At 36.9% G+C, this 25,630-nt stretch overlaps 1 protein-coding gene across 2 annotated transcripts; it reads left to right on the top strand.

The window, feature by feature from the left end:
- Positions 1-1,084: 1,084 nt before the first annotated feature.
- On the top strand, positions 1,085-19,149 carry LOC132556591 (protein mono-ADP-ribosyltransferase PARP3-like). Of its 2 annotated transcripts, XR_009554476.1 has the most exons (13): positions 1,085-1,158; positions 2,388-2,564; positions 6,126-6,251; positions 6,898-7,095; positions 11,507-11,627; positions 12,778-13,001; positions 13,362-13,421; positions 14,309-14,401; positions 15,493-15,582; positions 15,855-16,032; positions 16,567-16,710; positions 16,949-18,680; positions 18,853-19,149. XR_009554476.1 is itself a non-coding variant. In XM_060221013.1 (12 exons), exons 2-12 carry the CDS (start codon positions 2,388-2,390, stop codon positions 17,116-17,118), a joined length of 1,581 nt encoding a protein of 526 aa, XP_060076996.1. In that variant the 5' UTR covers positions 1,085-1,158; the 3' UTR covers positions 17,119-19,149. The 2 variants fall into 2 exon arrangements, 1 of the variants encoding a protein (XP_060076996.1); XM_060221013.1 differs by having other exon boundaries at positions 16,949-19,149.
- Positions 19,150-25,630: the final 6,481 nt, after the last annotated feature.

Below are 25,630 nucleotides of genomic sequence, written 5' to 3'. Positions count from 1 at the left end.
AGTATTTAGAAAATGATCTCTTAGTAATAAAAATCGATAGATATTGACAAACGAGAACAAACAATAATTGAAAGATAGTGGCCTTCTGCTTCATCGACGACACTCGTAATGTAAACAACTTTAGTAATGTCACGTTCTCAAAATAAGAGCAAGGGAAAAACGACGAATTCACCGAGAAAAGTATCCAGTATCATATGCATCAGATAATAATGACAAAAAAAAAACAACAAAAAAACAAAAAAACAAAAAACAAAAGATCCCCAACGTCTTCATCTCTCCACAATCTCTCAAAATCCAATGCCGTAAAATAACTACGGTATGCCAGCACTATATGCATGGCTGTTACTATCTAGAAAAAGTAAAATTAGGGGCACTCATATAACCATTGGAAAACTCAACTGCGCGGCACGTTGAAACAAGTAGGAGTTATCTATCATAATGTCACTTTAATGTATATCTTATTGTGATCAATGATATTGTATTGTATAATCACGCTTACTATACCGTTAATAGTAAATGGAACATGTCCTTGTTGGTTGTGGTTTTTTTACAATTGGATCGCAAAAAGGTAGAAAATTTCGGCTTGTTATAATGTCCTATTAATAAACATTAAATAGGCATTAAAAGTTATTATATAAAGAACGAAAAAACACTATTATATAGAAAGATATATACATATATAATAATGAATTTGAGGGAAGAAGAGGAGAAAAAAGATTTTAGTCTCAGACGTCGAAAACGTAGATTTGCCCCACCACACATTTTTGTCATTGACAACTAAACTATTGTCAAAAACAGGAAAAAAGATTAAAGCTTGATGCAAGTTTTCTCTACGAAAATTCAAATATAATAAAACTTCTTGTCTATACCACAAATGAGGGATGGTGTCTTAAAATACATCTGGTTTCTGTTTTAAACCTGATGTATCTAGTCGTATGTAATTATCAACGCAGTATTTCTATTTGGGTAAAGTGCGTGTACTTTTGACGTTATTTGACAGGAATCAACTCGCTGTAGTCCGTCAGTATGGCAGCTACTGATTGGCTGGAATTATGTGGGTGTCAGCATTATTACAACATTTATAGTTCATAGTACGCGTTTAGTCTGCAAACATCGTTCTGTAGAGTTGTTGAGCTTGGGCTGTCAAGTGTAGTAAGGGTGAGTAACACAATTGTTAAACGCGTGCACGTGACATGCTACTTATCTTTGTCCAATGTTTTAATAAGATGACAGGATGTCGGTTGTTTACATGTGGACTGAAGGTCTACACTCAACTGTCAGTTACCAGGAAGTAGCCGGGCAGTATTGTCAACACGACCAGTTCGTTGTTGAAAAGCGGTGACGACAATCTAAACTACATGATGTAATGTTTTTAACATGTAAATCTAATAATATCGTTTACATTTTGCAAATCTATCCAGATTGCATTACGGTTACAATACATTGTAGACGTACATGCATATTGACTAATAGTATCTTACATGGGTCTTTTCCATAAACAGGAAAATCTCAGCTGGTCAGCAAAAATCTTATACATCTGTCCATGGAACAGATTCATATTTGTTATCTTTAACACAAGAGGCCCATAAGGCCAGTGTCGTTCATCTGGCTTAGTTTGCTAAAATTGAATGATTTGAACTTGAAAGCTTTCGTGTCTATTTTCCCTATTAGGGATCTACCATGTATACAAAATTGATTCCCCTTCATGCAAAAATGCTTCAGTCCAAGAACCAATATTTATACGAGCTTGCTCCCACTTCTACCAAGGATGCTGCAGACCAAATTCGGTTAAAATCTGTGCAGTTATTCATGACAAGAGATTATTTTTTGTAAAAAAGTTGACAGACAGACAACAGATGCTGCCCCTATGGCATAAACCCATCAGTCCTTTGAACCAGGTGAGCAAAAAGCCAGTAACAAATTGTAAGTTGTTATGAAACCTATTCATCTCAGTATCATAAATTTGCAACATCGTTATGCTAAATAACATGTGAGTAGTATCATAACACATGCAGCATATCATTCCCTACCCCACCTGTGTGTGAGATAGAGTTGTCCCATCCCTGGCAACCAGTGGATCCCTTGGTGATGTGAGAAAATATTGTATGTACATTCTTAGTATTTGCAAGGTACCTTTGCACAGTCAGTGGCAACAAAGTTTAGTGAAAGCTTTGTCATTTATAGCATTGGCCTAGCCTGCATTACTTCAAGTGAAGATCCGAGGGGCAGGGTTCCATGCTCCCTACCTGTCACGGTCGGTGTCTCTCAGGAAGCAGAGGAATGGTCCAGTTATTGCTTTGTCCTTGGGCAAGCTTGTTATTTTTCTGTTCGTGTTAAGTGTATCAACTACTTGATTTTTATAACCAAAAATTCTGGATTTATAACAGATGCCACCCAAGAGGAAAGCAGCTGGGGCAACCAAAGCTGGTGGGAAAAAGGCAAAGGCTGACCCTACACCTGGACCATCCACTGTACAAGATGCAATCGCCTCTCTGAAGACTGCTGATGCTGGGAAAGCAAAGAAATTTAAACCTGATAGTTACTTTCCTATCACAGGATGTTCAGTATGTTGAACTACATGAAATGTTTTAATAATATTTCATCAAGTAAAGATCATTTATATATTGTGTGGTAATTTATCAAGTGAGCAAGTATATAGGTAGCATTGATTGACAAGTGGCATCACAATAACATTGATTGACAAGTGGCATTACAACATTAATTGACAAGTGGCATCACAATAACATAGATTGACAAGTGGCATCACAATAACAGATTGACAAGTGGCATCACAAGAACAGATTGACAAGTGACATCACAATAACATTCATTGACAAGTGGCATCACAAGAACAGATTGACAAGTGACATCACAATAACATTGATTGACAAGTGGCATCACAAGAACAGATTGACAAGTGGCATCACAATAACAGATTGACAAGTGGCATCACAATAACATAGATTGACAAGTGGCATCACAATAACAGATTGACAAGTGGCATCACAATAACATCGATTGACAAGTGGCATCACAAGAACAGATTGACAAGTGGCATCACAAGAACAGATTGACAAGTGACATCACAATAACATTGATTGACAAGTGGCATCACAATAACATTGATTGACAAGTGGCATCACAATAACATTGATTGACAAGTGGCATCACAACATTGATGGACAAGTGGCATCACAATAACAGTGATTGACAAGTGGCATCACAATAACATTGATTGACAAGTGACACCACAATAACATTGATTGACAAGTGGCATCACAACATTGATTGACAAGTGACACCACAATAACATTGATTGACAAGTGACACCACAATAACATTGATTGACAAGTGGCATCACAATAACATTGATTGACAAGTGACATCACAAGAACATTGACAAGTGGCATTACAATAACATTGATTGACAAGTGGCATCACAATAACAGTGATTAACAAGTGGCATCACAACATTGACAAGTGGCATCACAATAACATTGATGGACAAGTGGCATCACATTGACAAGTGGCATCACAATAACATTGGTTGGCAAGTGGGCAGGCATACAAATAACTGTCACAGGGTGTGGGAAATTGGCTAACCCCAAAACGAAACGTATGTGCATTTATTTACAATCCAAGCAAAATAAACAAACAAAATCCTACGAAGAACACACCACACCACTTAACCTTACCACACTCATACTTTCCTCTTACACTAACAATACGGAAGCCCCCTTTAGTAATAATTATACTATATACCAAAACCTGAGAAATTATCCCATCCCTAACTGAATATCACAGTCTGTTGTTACACGTTCATAGCGCGACATGATATACACATTCACTCCTCCATGGACGACATCAGTCAAGGTAGTATCATGATCAGTTCCTTTGGTTATAACACCTTCATCAAGGTCCTGATTCTGGTCACAAACTCCTAACGGAGGCCTCAGTATTTTCGGGGTAATATATAGGTAGCTTCATCCCGAACACCCTGGACACACAGTCCTGATTCTCAGAAATATGGCACACAGCCTCTAGAAAACAGTCCTACAACTACAGTCTCTGGACATACAGTTCAGACAAGACCGCTACAGTGTCATGGACACAGTCTTAAATGTCTCACTGACACACAGTCCTAGACAGACAACATGGCACACAGCCCACACAGCTTCGAAGCACATAGCTTATAAAATGTGATACCAACAGGTACCAGTTCTAGGCTCCCAACATATTAATTCCTGGAATTAGGCATACAGCCCTCACAACAGTACTCCTAATATTCATGGTGGCAAGCCCTGGACAACTCAACCTCCACTGTGGAAGTTCTGTCTGGTACTGCCCAGTCCCACCTAGGGTTTCCCACAAAATACCTTGTAAGTGCATGCTTAGCACAAGTTCCCCAACTTACCTGAGAACTACCTGGTGCCTACATTTGCCCACACTGATCTGATAAGTTCACAGTTAACTGAGGCACAGCGCGTGCATAACAGGTATGTGAATGACCTGTCATGGTTGAGTAACCTCCATAGTAAACTTATAGTTACACAATTGTAAACATTGTGGTAAAATATTTAGGAGTATCCTGACAACAACATTTATTGAGAAATGGGCCAGTATACAAGTAACACTAATTGACAAGGGGGCAGACATACAAATAACACTGATTGACAGGAGGCAAGTATACAAGTAACACTAATTGAAAAGGGGGCAGACATACAAATAACACTGATTGACAGGAGGCCAGTATACAAGTAACACTAATTGAAAATGGGGCAGACATACAAATAACATTTATTGACATGGGGCCAGTATACAAGTAACACTGCCTGACAAGGGGACAGGGGGGCCAGTATACAAGTAACACTGCCTGACAAGGGGGCAGACATACAAATAACATTTATTGACAGGGGGGCCAGTATACAAGTAACACTAATTGACAAGGGGGCAGACACACAAATAACATTGATTGACAGGGGGCCAGTATACAGGTAACACTAATTGAAAATGGGGCAGACATACAAATAACATTTATTGACATGGGGCCAGTATACATGTAACACTATTTGAAAAGAGGGCAGACATACAAGTAACATTTATTGACAGGGGGCCAGTATACATGTAACACCATTTGAAAAGAGGGCAGACATACAAGTAACATTTATTGACAGGGGGCAAGTATACAAGTAACACTAATTGAAAAGGGGGCAGACATACAAATAACATTGATTGACAGGGGGCCAGTATACAAGTAACACTAATTGAAAAGGAGGCAGACATACAAGTAACATTTATTGACAGGGGGCAAGTATACAAGTAACACTGCCTGACAAGGGGACAGGGGGGCCAGTATACAAGTAACACTGCCTGACAAGGGGACAGGGGGGCCAGTATACAAGTAACACTGCCTGACAAGGGGACAGACATACAAATAACATTTATTGACAGGGGGGGCCAGTATACAAGTAACACTAATTGACAAGGGGGCAGACATACAAATAACATTTATTGACAGGGGGGCCAGTATACAAGTAACACTAATTGAAAATGGGGCAGACATACAAATAACATTTATTGACAGGGGGCCAGTATACAAGTAACACTATTTGAAAAGGGGGCAGACATACAAGTAACATTTATTGACAGGGGGCAAGTATACAAGTAACACTGCCTGACAAGGGGACAGGGGGGCCAGTATACAAGTAACACTGCCTGACGAGGGGACAGGGGGGCCAGTATACAAGTAACACTGCCTGACAAGGGGACAGGGGGCCAGTATACAAGTAACACTGCCTGACAAGGGGGCAGACATACAAATAACATTTATTGACAGGGGGGCCAGTATACAAGTAACACTGCCTGACAAGGGAACAGACATACAGATAAAAATCTGATTGACTGGGGGCCAGTATACAACTAAGTAACACTTATTGGCAATTACTGAATGAAAGACAACTTTAATTTGTATCATATATATTTACACACTGTTATACATGATTAACAGGTTCATGATATTCTTGAAGTTACTTGTGTTAAGAATGTGTGGTAGTAATACCTAAGTCTGAGTTGAATATTGTAATTCTGCCAGTTGATTACTATTGCTAATTATTTCATTATTGCAGGTGTATAGTGACTATGATTGTATGCTAAACCAGACAAATATTGGACACAACAACAACAAGTACTATGTGATTCAGGTCCTGCAGCAAGGGGCCAATTATTATGCCTGGAACAGATGGGGACGAGTGGTAAGATTGTAAAAATGGTAATATGTATTTAACAATGTATAAATTATGATTCTTGATGTGATATATGCCATGTACATTGTGCTTGTAATTTTAAGTTGTCTGTTTTAAGGCTGTGTATAACCTAACACATATCTGTGGATCATAATAGAATTGTCTCTCATAAGGTTGCCTTTCGTGTTATACAAAAGACACACAAGTGAATACCACCTTTTGATAATTTAGAGTTAAATACAGCAGAGCCAAACGATGAAATAAACTGCATCATAGATAAATGTTGAGAGTTATCTCCCTTAAGGCAATATGCTTCCTTTTGCTTTATACCCAAGATCCACTTTAAGAATTATCTCCCTTAAAGCTTTATGTTATCCAATTCTTTATAACTTGGATCTATGTTAAGAATTATATCCCTTAAGGTTGTATGTTACCTAACACTTTGTACCCTAGATCAATGTATAGAATAGTTGCCCATAAGGTTATATGGTACTTTACACTTTATACCCGAAATCAGTGTCAAGAGTTATCTCCCTGTAGGATTTATATATGCTATCTTGCACTTTATATCTGAAAACTATGGCTAAGTAAACTTTTGTAAGGATATAATGCTAATGAGGGCTTTGAAGTCATACATATAGATATCAATTTACAGGGAGAACCTGGAACTAATGCCTTAAAGGGGCCATTTACAGATGTTACCAAAGCAACAGCTGATTTTGAAAAGAAGTTTTCAGATAAAACAAAGAACAAATGGGCAAACCGAGGGAGTTTCAAAGCAGCTCCAGGAAAATACACTCTAATAGAAATGGCAGGGGATGATGATGATGATGAGGACGAGGTGGATGCGCCAGTAAGTCAAAGGATGGGGAATACTTGGAATAACCAGATGGAACATCATTTCCTGTAAATGGTTATCTCCCTTTATTAGTCAATGGCTTTTGATTAATTCTGCCAGTGGTTCCTTCTTTTCAAAAAAAAAATTCTGTTCTCATAAATGGTCATAACTTTTTGTCTAATGAGTGATGATATCTTCTTACAATAATTCATTGTGAATTTAAGAGGTTAGTTGTGGTAGGGTTTAACTCTCTTTATTAAAATTTCTTTTGCAAATAGTTATTATAACATATTCGAAATTTCCATTTATTAGTCTTTGTCTGACAGATAATATTATTTGTACAAATAGATAGTCATGACCTCTATTTGTGTACACAGATAATCATGACCTCTGTTTATATACACAGATAATCATGACCTTTATTTGTTACATACACAGATAATCATATTTATATACACAGATAATCATGACCTTTATTTGTGTACACAGATAATCATGACCTTTATTTGTGTACACAGATAATCATGACCTATATTTATATACACAGATAATCATGACCTTTATTTGTGTAAACAGATAATCATGACCTTTATTTGTGTACACAGATAATCATGACCTTTATTTGTGTACACAGATAATCATGACCTTTATTTATGTACACAGATAATCATGACCTATATTTACATACACAGATAATCATGACCTTTATTTGTGTACACAGATAATCATGACCTCTCTTTACATACACAGATAATCATGACCTTTATTTATAATCATGACCTTTATTTGTGTACACAGATAATCATGACCTTTATTTGTGTACACAGATAATCATGACCTCTATTTATATACACAGATAATCATGACCTCTATTTATATACACAGATAATCATGACCTTTATTTGTGTACACAGATAATCATGACCTTTATTTGTGTACACAGATAATCATGACCTATATTTATATACACAGATAATCATGACCTTTATTTGTGTACACCGATAATCATGACCTTTATTTGTGTACACAGATAATCATGACCTTTATTTGTGTACACAGATAATCATGACCTCTATTTATATACACAGATAATCATGACCTTTATTTGTGTACACAGATAATCATGACCTTTATTTATATACACAGATAATCATGACCTTTATTTGTGTACACAGATAATCATGACACTTTATTTATGTACACAGATAATCATGACCTTTAATCACAGATAATCATGACCTTTATTTGTGTACACAGATAATCATGACCTTTTATATACACAGATAATCATGTGTATATACACAGATAATCATGACCTTTATTTATATACACAGATAATCATGACCTTTATTTATATACACAGATAATCATGACCTTTATTTGTGTACACAGATAATCATGACCTTTATTTGTGTACACAGATAATCATGACCTTTATTTGTGTACACAGATAATCATGACCTTTATTTGTGTACACAGATAATCATGACCTTTATTTGTGTACACAGATAATCATGACCTTTATTTATGTACACAGATAATCATGACCTTTATTTGTATACACAGATAATCATGACTTTATTTGTGTACACAGATAATCATGACCTTTATTTATGTACACAGATAATCATGACCTTTATTTGTGTACACAGATAATCATGACCTTTATTTGTGTACACAGATAATCATGACCTTTATTTGTGTACACAGATAATCATGACCTTTATTTATATACACAGATAATCATGACCTTTATTTGTGTACACAGATAATCATGACCTTAATATTTATTTGTACACAGATAATCATACCAGATAATCATGTACACAGATAATCATGACCTTTATTTGTACACAGATAATCATGACCTTTATTTGTGTACACAGATAATCATGACCTTTATTTGTGTACACAGATAATCATGACCTTTATTTATGTACACAGATAATCATGACCTTTATTTGTGTATCATACCTGACTTTATTTGTGTACACAGATAATCATGACCTATATTTGTGTACACAGATAATCATGACCTTTATTTGTGTACACAGATAATCATGACCTATATTTGTGTACACAGATAATCATGCCCTTTATTTATATACACAGATAATCATGACCTTTATTTGTGTACACAGATTGACCTTTATTTATATACACAGATAATCATGACCTTTATTTGTGTACACAGATAATCATGACCTTTATTTGTGTACACAGATAATCATGACCTTTATTTATATACACAGATAATCATGACCTTTATTTGTGTAAACAGATAATCATGACCTTTATTTGTGTACACAGATAATCATGACCTTTATTTGTGTACACAGATAATCATGACCTCTATTTATATACACAGATAATCATGACCTTTATTTGTGTACACAGATAATCATGACCTCTATGTGTGTACACAGATAATCATGACCTTTATTTGTGTACACAGATAATCATGACCTTTATTTGATAATCATGACCTTTATTTGTGTAAACAGATAATCATGACCTATATTTGTGTAAACAGATAATCATGACCTTTATTTATGTACACAGATAATCATGACCTTTATTTGTGTACACAGATAATCATGACCTTTATTTATATACACAGATAATCATGACCTTTATTTGTGTAAACAGATAATCATGACCTATATTTGTGTAAACAGATAATCATGACCTTTATTTATGTACACAGATAATCATGACCTATATTTATATACACAGATAATCATGACCTTTATTTGTGTACACAGATAATCATGACCTTTATTTATATACACAGATAATCATGACCTTTATTTGTGTACACAGATAATCATGACCTCTTTTTATATACACAGATAATCATGACCTTTATTTGTGTACACAGATAATCATGACCTTTATTTGTGTACACAGATAATCATGACCTTTATTTGTGTACACAGATAATCATGACCTCTATTTGTGTACACAGATAATCATGACCTTTATTTGTGTACACAGATAATCATGACCTTTATTTGTGTACACAGATAATCATGACCTCTCTTTACATACACAGATAATCATGACCTCTTTTTATATACACAGATAATCATGACCTTTATTTGTGTACACAGATAATCATGACCTTTATTTGTGTACACAGATAATCATGACCTTTATTTATATACACAGATAATATACACAGATAATCATGACCTCTATGTGTGTACACAGATAATCATGACCTTTATTTGTGTACACAGATAATCATGACCTTTATTTGTGTACACAGATAATCATGACCTTTATTTATATACACAGATAATCATGACCTTTATTTGTGTACACAGATAATCATGACCTTTATTTGTGTACACAGATAATCATGACCTTTATTTATATACACAGATAATCATGACCTTTATTTGTGTACACAGATAATCATGACCTTTATTTGTGTACACAGATAATCATGACCTTTATTTGTGTACACAGATAATCATGACCTCTATTTATATACACAGATAATCATGACCTTTATTTGTGTACACAGATAATCATGACCTTTATTTATATACACAGATAATCATGACCTTTATTTGTGTACACAGATAATCATGACCTTTATTTGTGTACACAGATAATCATGACCTTTATTTGTGTACACAGATAATCATGACCTTTATTTGTGTACACAGATAATCATGACCTTTATTTGTGTACACAGATAATCATGACCTTTATTTGTGTACACAGATAATCATGACCTCTATTTGTGTACACAGATAATCATGACCTCTCTTTACATAAACAGATAATCATGACCTTTATTTGTGTACACAGATAATCATGACCTCTCTTTACATAAACAGATAATCATGACCTTTATTTGTGTACACAGATAATCATGACCTCTATGTGTGTACACAGATAATCATGACCTTTATTTATATACACAGATAATCATGACCTCTCTTTACATAAACAGATAATCATGACCTTTATTTGTGTACACAGATAATCATGACACAGATAATCATGACCTTTATACACAGATAATCATGACCTCTATTTGTGTACACAGATAATCATGACCTTTATTTGTGTACACAGATAATCATGACCTTTATTTATATACACAGATAATCATGACCTTTATTTATATACACAGATAATCATGACCTATATTTGTGTACACAGATAATCATGACCTTTATTTGTGTACACAGATAATCATGACCTTTATTTGTGTACACAGATAATCATGACCTTTATTTGTGTGCACAGATAATCATGACCTTTATTTATATACACCGATAATCATGACCTCTATTTGTGCAAACATTGTATTACCAGCAATTTTTTACTGTGTTAGGAGTTCCCTCGTTTTAGTTCAAGGCTCTGATACAATGGTCAGTATTTACTGATGTTTGTCTATATATTATAGTTGGTACCAGTGGTCAGCGGTCCTACTGCCCCTTGTACATTGGATACTGCTACCCAGATGCTGATGAAACTCATATTTGACCAAGACATGTTTAAGGAAGCCATGGTGAAGTTTGATATTGGTAAGTTTTTTTGGCTTGTTAGCCCACCATCTGATCAAATTGCCCTACTTCTGTGGTCTGTGGTCTGTGGTCCATCCATCTCTCCTTTTGTCGGTCAGTTTGTCTGTCTGTTTGTCCGTTCATTATAATTTTGTCTGGAGCATAACACAAAAACTATAGGAAGTATCAACATAAATCTTCATAGGTAGATAGATCCATCAAGGAGAAGTTCAGTACACAATCACTCTTGTCTGCATGATTTAAGAGTTATTGCCCTTTTTTATATTTCATACTTAAATTTTGTCTGGAGCATTACAATAAAACTATAAGAGGTATCATCATGAAACATCATAAGTGGATAGTTCTCAACCAGAAGGAGGGCAGTGGATAAGAATCATAATTCTCTCATTGCCCTTTGTTATTTATCATACTTTTGTCCCATTCGATAGCGAGGTTATAGGACAACCAGATTAGTGGTTACTGGATAGTGGGACAACCAGATTAGTGGTGACTTGATAGTGGGACAACCAGATTAGTGGTGACTGGATAGTGGGACAACCAGATTAGTGGTGACTGGATAGTGGGACAACCAGATTAGTGGTGACTGGATAGTGGGACAACCAGATTAGTGGTGACTGGATAGTGGGACAACCAGATTAGTGGTGACTGGATAGTGGAACAACTAGTTAAGTAATGACTGGATAGTGGGACAACCAGATTAGTGGTGACTGGATAGTGGGACAACCAGATTAGTGGTGACTGGATAGTGGGACAACCATATTAGTGGTGGCTGGATAGTGGGACAACCAGATTAGTGGTGACTGGATAGTGGGACAACCAGATTAGTGGTGACTGGATAGTGGGACAACCAGATTAGTGGTGACTGGATAGTGGGACAACCAGATTAGTGGTGACTGGATAGTGGGACAACCAGATTAGTGGTGACTGGATAGTGGGACAACCAGATTAGTGGTGACTGGATAGTGGGACAACCAGATTAGTGGTGACTGGATAGTGGGACAACCAGATTAGTGGTGACTGGATAGTGGGACAACCAGATTAGTGGTGACTGGAACGACATATATTTATAGATTATTGTTGTCGCAACCTGGGTAGAGGAACAAACAAATGGATTGTGTGCAAACTGATTTGGTTTTCTTATATTTTGTAGACGTAAAGAAGATGCCCCTTGGAAAGTTGAGTAAGGCCCAGATTGCCAAGGGATTTGATTGCCTTGAGGAAATTGAGGCTAGCATCAAGGCTAAGAAGCCCCAAAATACTTTGGCAGCTCTATCCTCTAAGTTTTACACACTGATTCCTCACAACTTTGGTCGCAAAATCCCACCAACAATCGCTTCCCTGGAGACTATTCGTCAAAAGATGGACATGCTCCTGGTATGTTCTTTATCTATTACAATCAGATAATACAGTACTGGATAGCAATTATAGCGTTCTGTAATGCCATATATGGCAATTCATGCATTAATAACAGTTCTGTTGGTTTTGTCTTTGATAAATGCAGTGATTCAATAAACAAAAAATCAATTAAAATAAAGAATACTTGTATTCATTAATTTTGAACTCTTTTTATGAATCAACTCATTGAATTCAAAGACAAAGGATAATATTGAGGAGGAGTACTTTTTTTGTTTCAAACAAAATATATATATATATATAAATTAACTTTAATATTCAGATGAGTTTAACATAAGAACGTGTACAATGAATAAGATTGTTATGTTTGTCTGTTGACAGGTGTTAGGAGATATTGAGATAGCACAAAGTCTCCAGAAGAATACAAGATCATCCAGTAAGGTAGGTTGCTCTATATCAATTTCAGCAAGATTAACAGTAGGTAGCTCAGCACACCAGACAAATATCTCTTTACACAAGGCAAATATCTCTTCACACAAGGCAAATATCTATTCATACAAGGCAAATATCTCTTCACACAAGACAGATTATCCTTCACACTTGGCAGATTATCCTTCACATTAGGCAGACAACTCTTCACACAAGGTAGATAGGTTGATAAATCTACATAAAAGGCAGATTATTTTCACACAAGGCAGATAACTTGATGTAAGGCAGATTATTCTTCATGTTAAACAGATAACTCTTCACACAAGGCAGATAACTCTTCACACAAGGCAGATAGCTCTTCACACAAGGCAGATAACTCTTCACACAAGGCAGATAACTCTTCAAACAAGGATGATAACTCTTCACACAAAGCAGATAACTCTTCACACAAGGCAGATAACACTTCATTCAAGGCAGATAATTCTTCACACAAAACAGATATCTCTTTACACAAGGCAAATATCTTTCTCTTCACGCAAAGCAAATTGCTCCTCACACAAGACAGATTATTCTTCATGCAAAATAGATATCTCTCCACACAAGGTAGATAACTCTTCAAACAAGGCAAATAGCTCTCAACACAAGGTAGATAACTCTTCACACATGTTCAGAGAGCTCAATAATTTTGTAATGTACATTTTCAGAATGGTTACTTTTAGAAATGAAGAAAAATTTATCAGTATCAATTATCAACTTTATTTATTTTACAACAATTTTGAATCAAGTTATAGCAGCTTATATTAAAATCTATTAGTTCCATCTTTCAGTGTCAATTTTCTCCTATGTTTTATTGATAATGGTATTGTCATGGGGGAATAATGTTGTTATGGTGATTTCAGAATGCTGGAAAGGAGCCTCATCCGCTTGATGTCAACTATGGCTTACTTAAATGTCAGCTGGACCTTTTAGACAAGAAATCACAGGAATACAAGGTAAAGTCCTTCATATGCCTGCCTGTTTGATATTCTGTGCTTCTCCTCGTAGACCAGTTCCATAACCAGATATAGTTATAGTAACCCCTGCAACATTTCATGGCAAAAATGAAGGCTTAAGCTAAGTAATTTTATTGTCTTGGGTGGGTTTCAGGTGATGGAGGGTTGGGGGGGAGGAATCTGACCAATCACAGACTGATATGCTCCTTTAAAGATTACAAAGGACAGACACCAAACTTCTAAGCCATTACAACATACTGTTAGGTGACCCTGAGACTAGTTTAATAGACATCAAAGGATCAAATTAGTCTCCTCAGCTTATCATCAAGGTGTTGCACACAGAACCTTCAAATTTCACTATGAGATGTTCCAGAGGTGTTGGAGCAAAAGTGATTGTAGTCCCTGAAATATTGAGGATGAGTTTTAGGATTTGAAATATTGACTTCACTTATATATGTACATGTATATATGGTCAATACAGGAATTTGACAAACCTTACTTTTTCTCCGCTATAACTACTGTATATATTTTCATCAAGCACAGGGTTTTTTTTTTCTCAAAAAATGCAAATTCATTGACATTCGATTTCATGAATAGATATATATAGACATAAAAAAAATTGATGAATATATAAATTGGTGGAATTACACCTCAAAATCATGTAAAATAAATCTTCCACAAGATTTCCAAAGTATGCAAATAAGGTTGCATTTTCACTTTAGTGAAACTGCCTAGATCTAGAACAAAATCTGTACCAGTTTGGGTTAAAACATTTTTTACCATTTTGTATTTTCATAAAATAATATCTGCTATATATTCTTCTTTTTTATTTTGTTATATTACAATTTCATGGATGCTTGATCTTGTGGATAATATGCATTAATAAGTCTGTTTATACTAGTTTAACTTTTCATAAACATCCGAATTTATAGATTTAGAGTAACCTAGAAATCAACAAAACTAAAATGCCCAAGAAATTGATGACTTCACAGAACTTGAAAATCATCCAAAAAAATGCTGTAAACTTTTATTTGTTTCTGATATATGTGTTGTTGTCAGTACCATGTCCGATGTTTGGCTATATATAACAGGTCCTTGAGACGTACACAAACAATACACGCAATACAGGCTGGAGACGGACCAATATCAAACACATATGGCGTATGGACCGAGATGGAGAGGTTTGTTTAAATAAAAAAACTATCAGTATCTTCAGATAAAATGCCAGAAATGTTTTATACACTTTAAATAAAGTTCAAAATGTTTTAAAATGTTCAATGAATAGCATTATTTCTGAACAATAAGCCCAATAAGTTGACATTTATCAGTAGAGTTACAACCAGTTGGTAATTGATTGTCTGGTAATAAGCCCATCCCATACACTTAGTCTGATGTGTAGGCCCTATGGGTTTAATGTTTGAGGCATTTGAAAATTTATAAAGGGTGTTTGCAGGGTGATCGTTTCATGGCACATGACAAGATAACTAATCGTAAACTGCTGTGGCATGGAACCAATGTTGCTGTAGTGGCAGCCATATGTAAAGGTGGACTTCGGATAATGCCACACAGTGGTGGGCGTGTTGGGAGTGGCATCTACTTTGCTTCAGAGAACAGCAAGTCTGCTGGCTATGGTAAGTTTATCCATGGCACAGATAAAAATACAATTGGAATGGCATTTTTTCATAGCTATCTCCCCTTAGAATAGGCGCTCTTATAACAAACCAGTAGAAGATTAGAGAGTGTGACGTTTTGATGACTACACGATCACCGTCATCAGACAAATGACTAACAGTAGTATGGAGTGTAGTAACACTGACATATGTAGTGTATGACTGTGAAGTCCTTGAAACATCACACTCTAATCTTCTACTGTTTGTGTTATAAGAATTTCTTGAAGAAAATGTTCCAAGTTATGTCCCTTTGCATATTTAAGCTATGCATTTTTAGTGCCATGTACCATCACATCCTATTCGAAATCAATCTGTTTTCTTGAGAACCTCGCAACCAATTTTGTTTTTATTTTACCCTAAACTTTTATTAAATCAAGTTCTACACCTTAACATATTCTGATTAGCATAGTATCGACAGAAGTGATATCTCGTAGATAAGTTTGCATTTTATTAGTTTGAATTAGTTTTCTGAGTGTCTAGTTCTTGTGTTTACAGTCCGACCTGCTGGTAACATAGGTATAATGTTTCTGGATGAGGTTGCCCTTGGTGAGGAACACCACATTCTCACAGATGATTGGACACTCAAGTCTGCACCAGCTGGGTATGACTGTATCATAGCCAAGGGTCACACAGAGCCAGGTAAGTCATCAAGATATTGGAGGTCATAGGGTCATGGGGGAGGAGGGGTGAGGAGCTGGGCTATTGGATTCATAAGGTTTAATATAACATTATTTGCATTACCTGGTAAGATGAGTCATGAGTGGGGGAAAGATCTTTCATATAGTTAGATAAGTTAAATAAGTCTAATAGGTAATGATGTTGAGTCAGAACATAAATATTTAAAACTGGAATAATATGAATTTTAATTTTATTTTAGATCCTAAGAAAGATACGACATTGACTCTAGATGGAAAGAAAGTGATAGTGCCCCAGGGTAGGCCGATCCAACAGAAGGCATCTTCTACTTCTAGTTTTTCTCAGAGTGAATACCTGGTCTACAAGGAGAGCCAGAACCGCTTGCGGTACCTGTTGATGGTAGAATTTTAGAAGGAATGTTCTAAATGTTTTTGAAAAATTTATAGACAGGAACATTCTACCTATTGGTGGTACAGTTATAGACAGGGACATTCTATCTGTTGGTACAGTTATAGACAGGGACATTCTATCTGTTGGTGATACAGTTATAGACAGGGACATTCTGTTGGTGATACAGTTATAGACAGGGACATTCTATCTGTTGGTGATACAGTTACAGACAGGGACATTCTATCTGTTGGTGATACAGTTATAGACAGGGACATTCTATCTGTTGGTGATACAGTTATAGACAGGGACATTCTATCTGTTGGTACAGTTATAGACAGGGACATTCTATCTGTTGGTGATACAGTTACAGACAGGGACATTCTATCTGTTGGTACAGTTACAGACAGGGACATTCTATCTGTTGGTGATACAGTTATAGACAGGGACATTCTATCTGTTGGTGATACAGTTACAGACAGGGACATTCTATCTGTTGGTGATACAGTTACAGACAGGGACATTCTATCTGTTGGTGATAGTTATAGACAGGGACATTCTATCTGTTGGTGATACAGTTATAGACAGGGACATTCTATCTGTTGGTGGTACAGTTACAGACAGGGACATTCTATCTGTTGGTACAGTTACAGACAGGGACATTCTATCTGTTGGTGATACAGTTATAGACAGGGACATTCTATCTGTTGGTGATACAGTTACAGACAGGGACATTCTATCTGTTGGTGATAGTTACAGACAGGGACATTCTATCTGTTGGTGATACAGTTATAGACAGGGACATTCTATCTGTTGGTGGTACAGTTACAGACAGGGACATTCTATCTGTTGGTGACAGTTACAGACAGGGACATTCTATCTGTTGGTGGTACAGTTATAGACAGGGACATTCTATCTGTTGGTGATACAGTTACAGACAGGGACATTCTATCTGTTGGTACAGTTATAGACAGGGACATTCTATCTGTTGGTGATACAGTTATAGACAGGGACATTCTATCTGTTGGTGATACAGTTATAGACAGGGACATTCTATCTGTTGGTGATAGTTATAGACAGGGACATTCTATCTGTTGGTGATAGTTATAGACAGGGACATTCTATCTGTTGGTGACAGTTATAGACAGGGACATTCTATCTGTTGGTGATACAGTTACAGACAGGGACATTCTATCTGTTGGTGATACAGTTACAGACAGGGACATTCTATCTGTTGGTGATACAGTTATAGACAGGGACATTCTATCTGTTGGTGACAGTTATAGACAGGGACATTCTATCTGTTGGTGATACAGTTACAGACAGGGACATTCTATCTGTTGGTGACAGTTATAGACAGGGACATTCTATCTGTTGGTGGTACAGTTATAGACAGGGACATTCTATCTGTTGGTGATACAGTTATAGACAGGGACATTCTATCTGTTGGTGGTACAGTTATAGACAGGGACATTCTATCTGTTGGTGACAGTTATAGACAGGGACATTCTATCTGTTGGTGATAGTTATAGACAGGGACATTCTATCTGTTGGTACAGTTATAGACAGGGACATTCTATCTGTTGGTACAGTTATAGACAGGGACATTCTATCTGTTGGTGATAGTTATAGACAGGGACATTCTATCTGTTGGTGACAGTTATAGACAGGGACATTCTATCTGTTGGTGGTACAGTTATAGACAGGGACATTCTATCTGTTGGTGATAGTTATAGACAGGGACATTCTATCTGTTAGGTACAGTTATAAACAGGGACATTCTATCTGTTGGTGATACAGTTATAGACAGGGACATTCTATCTGTTGGTGGTACAGTTACAGACAGGGACATTCTATCTGTTGGTGATACAGTTATAGACAGGGACATTCTATCTGTTGGTGATACAGTTATAAACAGGGACATTCTATCTGTTGGTGGTACAGTTATAGACAGGGACATTCTATCTGTTGGTGGTACAGTTACAGACACGGACATTCTATCTGTTGGTGATACAGTTATAGACAGGGACATTCTATCTGTTGGTGATACAGTTACAGACATTCTATCTGTTGGTGGTACAGTTACAGACAGGGACATTCTATCTGTTGGTGATACAGTTACAGACAGGGACATTCTATCTGTTGGTGATACAGTTACAGACAGGGACATTCTATCTGTTGATGGTTCACATTGCTGTCATCTTTGATATGACCCTAAAATACATTTGAAGCTCCAGGTAAGGCCTTGAGTAAATGACCATTGCATGACTTCTATTGCTATCATATTAAAGTCACTTCACCGTTATAGCCAAACATCAATGGCCTGCTGAAATCCTTGGTATTCTTTGGAATAAAAGCAGTGAGGACTGTACCTACTTAACAGTTTCGTCCATCTCCTTGATGTTGGAGAACTGTAGAGGAAGGTACCAAAAATACATACCTCAGGTGTTATGTCACACCTTAAAGGCCTTTTGTTCCAGTAGTGACTTGGCAACAGTGCAATATCACTACAATCAATAATGGTCATTTCACTCTATTTAACAATGCAGAAGAAATTACCTACAAATGATCACTTGTAACAGTGATTTTACAAAGCTTTGACCTTGATATTTCTAGGTCACATGGTCAAGGACATATTTCAAATTGCATTTTCATCACATTTGGAAGAAGTGGAAGTATTAATTAATTGTCATTCTTCAACTCCACAAAGTTAACATGCAAGATAATCAACTGAGTGAGTGGAATTTATTTATATTTTAAAGATCATATTTAAAATTCATCTCCATGCCATCATCTTGTTTTCCTGGGGTTGAATCTTCAAGGCCATATTTACAAGGTCATCTTCATTTGGGGTTACATGTTTCTTTCATAAATAATCATTACAGTGCATTGGGTTGATGCATGCAGTGTGGTGTCAACAAGAAAATCAACCACATTTTACAGTAGGTAGATGTTTATAACAAAATTAGTATGTCTGATTGTTGTGTTTTGTTTGTGGAAACTTAGTAAATTGTATTTTTAATGTTTTTGATAAAACAAAATATGATTTTAGCGATAGCTTTAGCTATTTAATGAGAACTTTTAGAATTTTACTTCAAACAAGGTTTGTGATACATTTTATCCTTTTACATTTCTATGTTTTCAAATTAAATGCATTTTTTACCTTTTAGCCTTAAAAACTTATGGCAAGTAACATTTTTAGTTTTTCCCTAATGTTAATGTTACAGTTGCAATTCAAAGATTAGAGAATTCCTTTTATAAGTTCATAACAAGGAACACTCCTCCCTGAGTGCTAAAGAGAGAACATTTCTTCCTCAGTGCTAAGGGGAGACCACTCCTTTCTCATTGCTAAAGAGAGAGTTTTTCTTCTTTAGTGCTAAGGGGAGACCACTCTTTTCTAAGTGCTAAAGAGAGAACACTCCTTCCTTATTGCTAAAGAGAGAGCACTTGTTCCCCAGTGGTAAAAGGAGACCTCTGTAAGTGCTAAAGAGAAAACACTTAGTGCTTAGGGGTGGACCCAGGAAGAAGGGAAGACCACTCATGTATTAAGAGGTCACTCCTCTTTAAGTGCTAAAGAGAGAACACTTCCATCGGTATTAAGGGGAGAGCACTCCTCCAATGTGGAGGGTAGAAAACTCATTATCAGTACTATGGGAATAGTGCTTATGAGAAAATGCTCCTTCATCAGTCCTGAGGGTAGAAGACCCTCAATGAGTGCTAGAGGCATAGCAAGAGAAGTTGAGATTAGGTTGTACATTGTGATATTGACAATCACTAACTTATATCTTTTTTATTTGAATAAATATTTATTTGAACACTTGTTTGTTATTATATAATGTATTATTCAAAGCAAACAATGGAAACATATTGAGATAGTGAAGACAAACAAATGGTTCGTTTTTTGTTAATCTGAAGTGAGTACTAAACCTATGTGTCAAATATAGAAATCAGGAGGTCAAAATTGTTCCAGCAACATGTTTTCAAAGCATGGTATATTGAAGAGACCAAAGCATTTTGGAGTATGAACAGAGAAAGATTATAGCCAGTTGATTTAAAATTCATCTCCATGCCATCATCTTGTTTTCCTGGGGTTGATCAGGAGGTCAAAATAATAAAGGATATTACTGACCACACCATGAGCAAGGAAACACACATGGAGGAGATGAAATTAAAGTGATAGTGATAATTCACCACCCCACCAACTTGGTCTAACATAGCATGTTCCTTCATCTAAGTGTGATAATTCACTACCCCGCCAACTTGGCAAAAGATAGCATGGTTATTCATCTAAGTGTGATAATTCACTACCCCACCAACTTGGCCTAACATAGCATGGTTATTCATCTAAGTGTGATAACTCACCACCCCTCCAACTTGGCAAAAGATAGCATGGTTATTCATCTAAGTGTGATAACTCACTACCCCACCAACTTGGCCTAACATAGCATGGTTATTCATCTAAGTGTGATAACTCACTACCTCGCCAACTTGGCAAAAGATAGCATGGTTATTCACATGTGTGATAATTCACTACCCCTCCAACTTGGCCTAACATAGCATGGTTATTCATCTAAGTGTGATAATTCAGTGCCCCGCCAACTTGGCAAAATATAGCATGGTTATTCACATAAGTGTGATAATTCACTACCCCACCAACTTGGCCTAACATAGCATGGTTATTCATCTAAGTGTGATAATTCAGTGCCCCTCCAACTTGGCAAAAGATAGCATGGTTATTCATCTAAGTGTGATAACTCACCACCCCTCCAACTTGGCCTAACATAGCATGGTTATTCATCTAAGTGTGATAACTCACCACCCCTCCAACTTGGCCTAACATAGCATGGTTATTCATCTAAGTGTGATAACTCACCACCCCTCCAACTTGGCCTAACATAGCATGGTTATTCATCTAAGTGTGATAACTCACCACCCCACCAACTTGGCCTAACATAGCATGGTTATTCATCTAAGTGTGATAATTCACTACCCCACCAACTTGGCCTAACATAGTATGTTTATTCATCTCAGTGTGATAATTCACTACCCCGCCAACTTGGCAAAAGATAGCATATTCCTTCATCTAAGTGTGATAATTCACTACCCCACCAACTTGGCCAAACATAGCATGGTTATCCATCTAAGTGTGATAACTCACCACCCCTCCAACTTGGCAAAAGATAGCATGGTTATTCATCACCCCACCAACTTGGCCTAACATAGTATGTTTATTCATCTCAGTGTGATAATTCACTACCCCGCCAACTTGGCAAAAGATAGCACATTTCTTCATCTAAGTGTGATAATTCACTACCCCACCAACTTGGCCAAACATAGCATGGTTATCCATCTAAGTGTGATAACTCACCACCCCTCCAACTCGGCAAAAAAGATAGCATGGTTATTCACACAAGTGTGATAATTCACTACCCCACCAACTTGGCCAAACATAGCATGGTTATCCATCTAAGTGTGATAACTCACCACCCCACCAACTTGGCAAAAGATAGCATGGTTATTCATCACCCCACCAACTTGGCCTAACATAGTATGTTTATTCATCTCAGTGTGATAATTCACTACCCCGCCAACTTGGCAAAAGATAGCATATTCCTTCATCTAAGTGTGATAATTCACTACCCCACCAACTTGGCCAAACATAGCATGGTTATCCATCTAAGTGTGATAACTCACCACCCCTCCAACTTGGCAAAAGATAGCATGGTTATTCATCACCCCACCAACTTGGCCTAACATAGTATGTTTATTCATCTCAGTGTGATAATTCACTACCCCGCCAACTTGGCAAAAGATAGCACATTTCTTCATCTAAGTGTGATAATTCACTACCCCACCAACTTGGCCTAACATAGCATGGTTATTCATCTAAGTGTGATAATTCAGTGCCCCGCCAACTTGGCAAAATATAGCATGGTTATTCACATAAGTGTGATAATTCACTACCCCACCAACTTGGCCTAACATAGCATGGTTATTCATCTAAGTGTGATAATTCAGTGCCCCTCCAACTTGGCCTAACATAGCATGGTTATTCATCTAAGTGTGATAATTCACTACCCCACCAACTTGGCCTAACATAGTATGTTTATTCATCTCAGTGTGATAATTCACTACCCCGCCAACTTGGCAAAAGATAGCATATTCCTTCATCTAAGTGTGATAATTCACTACCCCACCAACTTGGCAAAAGATAGCATGGTTATTCATCTAAGTGTGATAACTCACCACCCCTCCAACTTGGCCTAACATAGTATGTTTATTCATCTCAGTGTGATAATTCACTACCCCTCCAACTTGGCCTAACATAGTATGTTTATTCATCTAAGTGTGATAACTCACCACCCCACCAACTTGGCAAAAGATAGCATGGTTATTCACCACCCCTCCAACTTGGCCTAACATAGCATGGTTATTCATCTCAGTGTGATAATTCACTACCCCGCCAACTTGGCAAAAGATAGCATGTTCCTTCATCTAAGTGTGATAATTCACTACCCCACCAACTTGGCCTAACATAGCACGTTTCTTCATCTAAGTATGATAATTCACTACCCCACCAACTTGGCCAAACATAGCATGGTTATCCATCTAAGTGTGATAACTCACCACCCCTCCAACTTGGCAAAAGATAGCATGGTTATTCACACAAGTGTGATAATTCACTACCCCACCAACTTGGCCAAACATAGCATGGTTATCCATCTAAGTGTGATAACTCACCACCCCACCAACTTGGCAAAAGATAGCATGGTTATTCATCACCCCACCAACTTGGCCTAACATAGTATGTTTATTCATCTCAGTGTGATAATTCACTACCCCGCCAACTTGGCAAAAGATAGCATATTCCTTCATCTAAGTGTGATAATTCACTACCCCACCAACTTGGCCTAACATAGCATATTCCTTCATCTAAGTGTGATAATTCACTACCCCACCAACTTGGCAAAAGATAGCATGGTTATTCATCACCCCACCAACTTGGCCTAACATAGCATATTCCTTCATCTAAGTGTGATAATTCACTACCCCACCAACTTGGCCTAACATAGCATATTCCTTCATCTAAGTGTGATAATTCACTACCCCACCAACTTGGCCTAACATAGCATGGTTATTCATCTAAGTGTGATAATTCAGTGCCCCGCCAACTTGGCAAAATATAGCATGGTTATTCACATAAGTGTGATAATTCACTACCCCACCAACTTGGCCTAACATAGCATGGTTATTCATCTAAGTGTGATAATTCAGTGCCCCTCCAACTTGGCCTAACATAGCATGGTTATTCATCTAAGTGTGATAATTCACTACCCCACCAACTTGGCCTAACATAGTATGTTTATTCATCTCAGTGTGATAATTCACTACCCCGCCAACTTGGCAAAAGATAGCATATTCCTTCATCTAAGTGTGATAATTCACTACCCCACCAACTTGGCAAAAGATAGCATGGTTATTCATCTAAGTGTGATAACTCACCACCCCTCCAACTTGGCCTAACATAGTATGTTTATTCATCTCAGTGTGATAATTCACTACCCCTCCAACTTGGCCTAACATAGTATGTTTATTCATCTAAGTGTGATAACTCACCACCCCACCAACTTGGCAAAAGATAGCATGGTTATTCACCACCCCTCCAACTTGGCCTAACATAGCATGGTTATTCATCTCAGTGTGATAATTCACTACCCCGCCAACTTGGCAAAAGATAGCATGTTCCTTCATCTAAGTGTGATAATTCACTACCCCACCAACTTGGCCTAACATAGCACGTTTCTTCATCTAAGTATGATAATTCACTACCCCACCAACTTGGCCAAACATAGCATGGTTATCCATCTAAGTGTGATAACTCACCACCCCTCCAACTTGGCAAAAGATAGCATGGTTATTCACACAAGTGTGATAATTCACTACCCCACCAACTTGGCCTAACATAGCATGGTTATTCATCTAAGTGTGATAATTCAGTGCCCCGCCAACTTGGCCTAACATAGCATGGTTATTCTCCTAAGTGACAGAGGTTGTAGTTAATGTAAAAGTCACACCTACTATCCCCCTCTACATTGCTCCCAATGTCTTTTGTTTTCCACACCTTAAGTGGAGAATTTTAATGCACCAATCTATGTTGGGAACCAAAGCTCGCACCATCAGCTAAAAAACCTGGAAACCTTATTCCACGCCTTGCATAGATAAAACTAATCTCGTTCTTAACTTAATGAACTATCATTACAATCAGTTAACATGGTAGCCATAGTGACGATTAAAATGATAGTGGTACTGTTACACACAGCACCACCACAACCCATCAAATAAATTACGTCATTGTGTTACCTGGCAACCGTAACATCCCACAAAGTTTTTTGACATCGCAGCCCCATATAAATAAAGCCATTATTCTACATGGAAGTCTTAACCCAACAAATAAGGTGTCACTTTGTAATACCACAACATTTCAAATAAATTACGCCACCGTATCACATGGTAGACTTGACCCTTTCAAATCCAT

The sequence above is a fragment of the Ylistrum balloti genome, unplaced genomic scaffold (genome assembly GCF_031769215.1).
Source record: "Ylistrum balloti isolate Yb309-2 unplaced genomic scaffold, AGI_CSIRO_Ybal_v1 Utg370580, whole genome shotgun sequence".
Taxonomy (NCBI): domain Eukaryota; kingdom Metazoa; phylum Mollusca; class Bivalvia; order Pectinida; family Pectinidae; genus Ylistrum; species Ylistrum balloti.
This window is presented reverse-complemented; position numbering and strand designations above follow the sequence as displayed.